This window comes from Daucus carota, chromosome 7, assembly GCF_001625215.2.
Source record: "Daucus carota subsp. sativus chromosome 7, DH1 v3.0, whole genome shotgun sequence".
Taxonomy (NCBI): domain Eukaryota; kingdom Viridiplantae; phylum Streptophyta; class Magnoliopsida; order Apiales; family Apiaceae; genus Daucus; species Daucus carota.
In genome coordinates, this window is record NC_030387.2 from 12,039,608 (window position 1) to 12,046,850 (window position 7,243).

Here is a 7,243-nt window from a genome sequence, read left to right on the forward strand (position 1 = left end):
ATGTATATATTTCGGTTCGGTTAATTTTGGTGCGGTATTAGCATAAAACCGAAAATAAAACCGCACCATTAATTTCGGTTTTATTTTCGGTTTGGTTTTTCTTGGTGTGGTTTTTCGGTTTTTTCAGGATTTTTTTGCAGTTTCGGTTTTTTCTGCTTACCCCTACTTCCAACTTCCAGACCGGAACATTGTTATGTTCAGAGAAAAAAATGTTGGACAATTTTTTGTTCATGAACTCCTACATATTAAAAATTAGGAAATATTATATTTTGATCAATTTTTTAATTTTCAGAAAAATTTGCAGAAATTTATATTGAAGTTGTATGATTTATGTGGTGAGGGGGATTAAATTTACTTTTAAAATAAAAATGTTGCTCTGAAATTAACATTTTTTTTCGCTGAACACATGCCATTACATAAACATATATATATATATATATATATATATATATATATATATATATATATATATAGGAATGGAATCTAATTTTTTGACCAAAAACGTGAAAGAAATCTATTAATATATATTGATAGGGATTGGGTAATTAAGTATCACGGCCCGATCCAATAAAGGCCCGAGCAACCGGTTTAATCGTATGAAATCCTGCTCTGGCCCAATAACGGTCCGAACAAGATACGTATGGATAATAAGATGGATTTAGACGGGCTCGAGGCCCATGTAAAGGTCCAGCTGCGAGGAGAAATCCCACGACACGACTAACTCTCGTGGATAAACGTCCCGGAGTTCTGGGTAAGCATTAACACCCGAAGATAAGAATTTTATCTTATCTATTGCTCCGAAGCATACTTCAATAAGAAGTCTGGTACATGAAATCATACTTCCATCCGACTTCTGACTTCGAAGTCCTATATAAAGGGCTCTACCCCTCTTAACTAGAACTACGTTTTGGACTTGATTCTTCTCCACGCAGAAGATACGTAGGTATCTCGCACCGAGACCAATCCAAAGCACGATTCGCTCACACCCTACATTTTCTGTTCCACAACATTTGGCGCCGTCTGTGGGACAAGACAACAACCATGACGAACCCAACCGGACCACGTTCTGCAATCCATGTTCCGTGCAGTCGAACCACCACCGGAGTCTCGACCGAATCAATCCCCATAACTACCTCCCTCCTGCTCGGTACGACCATTGCTCAAACCACTGCTCCCCTGACTTTTGGCTCGCTGCCCCCTATGACTCGAGTAATTGCAACCATTACCGACGCCGGCACGCATTACTCAACTGTCACAACAACCACTCGTGGAGGCACGGGTGATGACTATGTGCACGTAACTGATTACGACTCCTCCGAATCGGAGCAAGAGCATGATACCCCCCCTCGAAGGAGAAGAGATACCGACCATACTCGACACCGTCGACGCCGCCATAGGCAAGAGACTAATGAGCCCCGAGGGGCGACAAACCAAACTTATGAGGATCGAATCCGTGCTTATGAGGAGGAAATTGCACGATTGAAAAGGGACCAGGCAAGGTTACCAACCTCGGAACCAAGGGAAGAAATCCCTCATCAAACCAGCATGAACCAGATTCACTTGCTACCAGCGGGCGATCCCGATAACCCTGTTCCGCCCTTCACCCAAGAGACTATGGATGCAAGGATCTCCAGAAAATTCAAGCTCTCAACCATCAAAGCCTATGATGGCACGGGTGATCCCGCCAACCACGTTCGGACCTTTATGAATGCTCTGTTACTCCAACCCGTCACGGAAGCAATCAAGTGCCGTGCTTTTCCTCAAACCTTGAGCGGGATGGCTCAGCACTGGTATAGTCGCTTACCTCCAAACTCTATTTCTTGTTTTGCTGACTTGAGCAGGGCCTTCATAGGACAATTCGTTGGAAGCAAAACACACGCCAAAAGCTCTGCCTCGTTAATGAATTTACACCAGGGTAAAAACGAGTCACTCCAAGAGTATATGAATCATTTTACCAAAGAAGCCTTGAAGGTCCCAGACCTAGATCAGAAGGTAGCTACCGACGACAACTTTCGCCGATCATTAGCCAAGAGGGCCCCTGATAATATGAATGATTTACAAGAGAGAGCCGGGAAGTATATTAAGGCCAAGGAAAGGCCGAGGAAATCCCAGAACAATCAGGGATCGAATACCAATTTCAAGAAGCGCGGGAATGACACGGAGTATAACGCTGAGAATAAATACTCCAAGAAGGACGATGATGAAAAGTCGCCTGCTAAAAAGAAATTAGGGCCAAGGTTTAGTGAATATGCTAGACTCAATGCCCCGAGGAGTCAAATCCTGATGGAGATTGAGAAGGACGAAAGTGTAAGATGGTCGAAGCCTATAAGAACCGATCCGGAGAAACGAAACAAAGATTTATATTGTCGATTCCATAAGGACATAGGGCATAAGACCAATGATTGCCGACAGTTGAAGGATGAAATCGAATTCTTGATCCGAAGAGGCAAGTTGTCTAAATTTACAAAAGATGGAGATAAAAATCATCGAGACAATGACAATCGCGGAAGAGACAACATCACCCAGCCTCGAGGGCCTGTGATTAATGTAATCTCCGGAGGACCGACAGCTGCGGGTACTTCCAGTAATTCAAGGAAGGCTTATGTAAGAGAAGTAATGAGTATAATTGGAGAACCCCCGAAACGGGCTAAAATTGATTATTCTTTGGCATTCGAGAATGTCGATCTTGAGAAGGTAAAATTCCCCCATGACGATCCATTAGTGATTACACCAGTAATTGGAAACTCTTCTGTAAAAAGAGTACTCGTTGATAATGGAGCCTCGGTGGATATCTTGTTTTATGATGCATATGAGAAGATGGGGTACTCTGATGCTCAACTGACACCATCAGATATGCCTATATATGGTTTCAATAACGTAGAAACAAAGATCGAGGGCATGATTCAACTCCCTGTAACTATGGGCACCGAGCCTAGACATGCCACGTGTATGCTGAACTTCTTGGTTGTTAAAGCCTCGTCAACATATAATGCTATCCTTGGAAGGACTGGGATACACGCTTTTAAAGCAATACCGTCTACGTACCACTTGAAGATAAAGTTCCCGACTAGGAATGGGGTCGGAGAAGAGATAGGAGATCAGAAAATGGCACGAAGCTGCTATGTTGGAGCATTGAAATCTGGAGGAGCAGGGGGCAAGTATTACCCATAGAAGACCTAGATGTCCGAGAAGAAGAAGATAGAAGAGGCAAACCTTCCGAGGACTTGGTTCCCATCCCATTGTATACCGAGGAACCTCAAAAGGCTACGTATGTTGGAGCACTACTTCCTAAAGATTTGAAGCAAAAACTTGTAGAATTCCTAAGGAACAATCGAGATGTTTTTGCTTGGACAGCGGCTGACATGCCAGGTATTGATCCCTTATTTATGACCCATAAATTGAATGTGAACCCCGAGAGGAAGCCTATCAAGCAGAAGAAGAGGAACTTCGCCCCTGAAAGGCAAGAAGCCATTAAACAGGAGGTTGATAAGTTGTTGGAAGTAGGGTTTATTGAGGAAATTCAGTTTCCGGAATGGTTAGCCAACCCTGTCATGGTCAAGAAAGCTAATGGAAAGTGGAGGATGTGTGTGGACTTCACTGACTTGAATGACGCCTGCCCAAAGGATTGTTTCCCTCTTCCAAGGATAGATACACTAATAGACGCCACCGCTGGTCATGAGATGCTAAGCATCATGGACGGGTTCAGTGGATATAATCAGATCCGGATGGACAAGGATGACGTACCCAAGGTATCATTCATCACCGACTTTGGTGTATTATGTTACTTGGTTATGGCATTTGGGCTCAAGAATGCAGGAGCCATATACCAACGTCTGGCAAACAAGATGTTTAAACATCTGATAGGTAAGACTATGGAAGTATACGTCGATGATATGCTGGAAAAAAGCTTGAATAAAGTGGATCACCTAGAACACTTGAAAGAGGCTTTTGAAGTCCTGAGGACGCATAAGATGATGTTAAACCCGGCCAAGTGTGCCTTTGGGGTTGGTTCCGGGGAGTTCCTGGGTCTAATGGTCTCCAAGCGTGGTATTGAGGCTAACCCTGACAAAATAAAAGCTATCCTCGACATGGAACCACCCAAGAGTGTAAGAGATGTACAGAAGTTAACAGGGAGGATTGCAGCCTTGGGAAGATTTGTATCCAAGTCAGGGGACAAGTGTTTGCCCTTCTTCAAAGCATTAAAGAAGGTCAAGAACTTCGAGTGGACGAAGGAGAGCCAAGTGGCTTTTGAAGAACTGAAAAAGTACCTGGCAGAACCACCTCTCCTATCGAAGCCTATTGATGGTGAGGTCTTGTACGTATACTTGGCTGTTTCAGAACAAGCATTGAGTGTTGTACTAGTTCGAGAAGAGTTAAAAATTCAGAAACCAGTATATTATGTGAGCAAGGTTCTGCACGGGGCAGAGCTCAATTATTTGGTGATTGAAAAGTTTGCTTTGGCCATGATTACAGCCTCGAGAAAGTTGAGGCCATATTTTCAGTCTCACAAAATAGAAGTTTTGACAGACCAACCTCTTCGTAATGTCATACATAGCCCGAAGGCTAGTGGAAGACTAATTAAGTGGGCAATTGAGCTCTGGGAATTTGACATTCGATACAAGCCTCGAACAACAATTAAGGCTCAGGCTCTTGCTGACTTCCTTGTTGAATGTACCATTAGCAACCAGGAAGTCGGGGGGCAGGAAGACAAGGTAGAAGAGCCCACCAGGGAAGAGAAACCTAAAGAATACTTGCTGCTATTTTTTGACGGGGCTTCAAAAACAAAAGGTAGTGGTGCAGGACTGGTGCTCCAAAGCCCTGATGGCTTTACTGTGGAATATGCTATTAAGCTAGACTTCCTAACCACTAATAATGAAGCTGAGTATGAAGCACTGATAGCTGGGCTTGGTTTGGCTAGAACCTTGAGGGTAAAGAACTTGAAAGTCTGTGGCGACTCAAAACTTGTAGTCTTCCAAGTGAATGGTGAGTTCGAAGCTTGTGAGGAAGCTATGTCAAAGTATCTAAGGATTGTGAAGACCCAGATGGAACTATTTGAAGAATGCCTAGTAGAACATGTACCAAGGGAGAAAAACACTAAGGCTGATGCTTTGTCGCAATTCGCATCCTCTGATCACGAGGTGTGTTCAGGAAGCGTTTATTATCAGGTTTTGAGAACCCCGAGCATCGAAGCAAAATTATTCACTCCCATTAATACAGGGGCAACCTGGATGGATGAGATTAAGTTGTATCTGGAAAATGGTCACCTACCGCCGAATGCTGATGAAGCGCGAAAGTTACAAGTAAGGGCCCTCAAGTATGTGCTCATTGAGGGGATCCTATATAGGAAATCGTTTGTTATTCCTTACTTGAGATGTTTAAGGCCGGATGAGGCTAGGGAAGCCCTTAGAGAAGTTCATGAAGGCGTATGTGGCCAACACCTTGGAGGAAGGGCACTGGCCCATAAAATTACCCGTCTTGGATTTTATTGGCCAGATATGCTTAAGCATGCCCAAGATTATGTGAAAAGGTGTGATCGCTGCCAAAGGTTCGCACCAGTAGTACGGCAACCCCCTGAGATGTTGACATCCATTAATACCCCCATCTCGTTTGCAATGTGGGGAATGGACATCCTTGGACCGTTTCCACTCGCTAGTGCGGAAAGGAAATTTTTGTTGGTAACAATTGATTATTTTACTAAGTGGATTGAGGCCAAACCCCTGGCCAAGATAACCACCAAACAAGTTGCTCAGTTTGTATGGGAGAGCATTATCTGCAGGTATGGAATACCACGAATCATGGTCACGGACAATGGGGCTCAGTTTAACAATGCTGAGTGTAAAAGTTATTGTGAAGATTACTCGATTGAGTTACGCTTCACCTCAGTTGCCCACCCTCAAGCTAACGGACAAGCTGAGGTGGCTAACAGGATAATCCTCGATGGACTAAAAAAAAGAGTTGAGAAGGCCCAGGGGTCATGGGCCGAGGAACTACTACCAATACTTTGGGCGTATCGAACGACTTGTAAAGTCTCTACTGGAGCAACCCCTTTCCAATTGGCCTATGGAGCTGAGGCAGTTGTGCCCCTTGAAATCACACACACTTCCTCAAGGGTCCAGCAGTATGAACCCGAAGCCAATGAAGAAGGCATGAGACTTGCACTCGATATGATTGATGAAATCCGTGATGAAGCTCATGCTAAGATTGTGGAAAACCTGAAACGAGCTTCCTACTACTACAACCTACGAGTTAAAGAACGATACTTTCGAGAAGGAGACCTGGTACTCAGAAAGATTGAAGCTTCTGGGGTAGGTCCCAAAGGCAAGATGGCTCCAAATTGGGAAGGCCCCTATCAAGTTAAGGCCGTTACAGGCCATGGCTCATACAAGCTTCAGACCCTCGAAGGAATTGAAGTTCCCAGGAGTTGGCATGCGACCAACTTAAAGATATATTATATTTGATATCTACACTATGATGTTAGGAGCTAGTAGTTATCACCGAAATAAGGTCATGTAGACCATTGCCATGTAGTTAATTTCGAAAGTAGTTTATTTCTTTTACTATGATATTAATGAAAGTCCGCAGGATTCTTCATTTTGGTGTTTCCAGGTTACCCATTATTTCTTTGTGAAGAAAAAACCTGAATATGAATACGAGCTTTGAGGCTAAGAAAAGATACCAAGTAAATGCTAAGTTAAAATATGACGAGTAAAAGTCGACCAACCCTGAAGGGTCATCATAATCATTAGAAAACGATTATGAAAATCCTAAGTTATGGACTCATCATAATCATTAGAAAATGATTGTGAAAATCCTAAGTTATGGACTCGACGTAATCATTAGAAAATGATTATGAGAATCCCAAGCTGAAAGCTCAGTATAATTATTAGAAGGCGATTTGGAGTTCGAAAATTCTAAGTAAGAATTACTCTTGGTTGATCCCGATTCATGGATTAAAATTAAAGTCCCGAGGATTATTCTAAGAATTGAATTAGCAAATTCAACTAAAATCTTACGAGAGTTAATCTAAAAATATTCTAAGTAAAGAATATTAAATGCACGATATGCAGAAGATAAAATATGAAACAAAAGTTGACTTAGATAAATAAGTTAATAAAAGTTAACCCCGGAGGGTTCAAATATTCGAATAATTAATTACAAAATAAACCACGCAGGGCGGAAAGAAAGCCTAGTCTAGGGGAGCCCATCATCAAAGAAGTCATCTTGGACCTTCTCCTGCTCCTGG

General features: G+C 42.9%; 2 protein-coding genes across 2 annotated transcripts; both read left to right on the plus strand.

The window, feature by feature from the left end:
• The first annotated feature begins 1,041 nt into the window (after window positions 1-1,041).
• On the plus strand, window positions 1,042-3,171 carry LOC108194707 (uncharacterized). The gene has a single exon (XM_017361657.2). It carries the CDS (start codon window positions 1,042-1,044, stop codon window positions 3,169-3,171), a length of 2,130 nt encoding a protein of 709 aa, XP_017217146.2.
• A 191-nt stretch (window positions 3,172-3,362) lies between these two features.
• LOC135147898 (uncharacterized) lies at window positions 3,363-6,458 on the plus strand. Its single transcript, XM_064081936.1, has one exon. It carries the CDS (start codon window positions 3,363-3,365, stop codon window positions 6,456-6,458), a length of 3,096 nt encoding a protein of 1,031 aa, XP_063938006.1.
• Window positions 6,459-7,243: the final 785 nt, after the last annotated feature.

Bases quoted from the DNA above. Each gene is read 5' to 3' on its own strand.
- LOC108194707 (XM_017361657.2), top strand. From the start codon at position 1,042: ATGACGAACCCAACCGGACCACGTTCTGCAATCCATGTTCCGTGCAGT.
- LOC135147898 (XM_064081936.1), top strand. From the start codon at position 3,363: ATGCCAGGTATTGATCCCTTATTTATGACCCATAAATTGAATGTGAAC.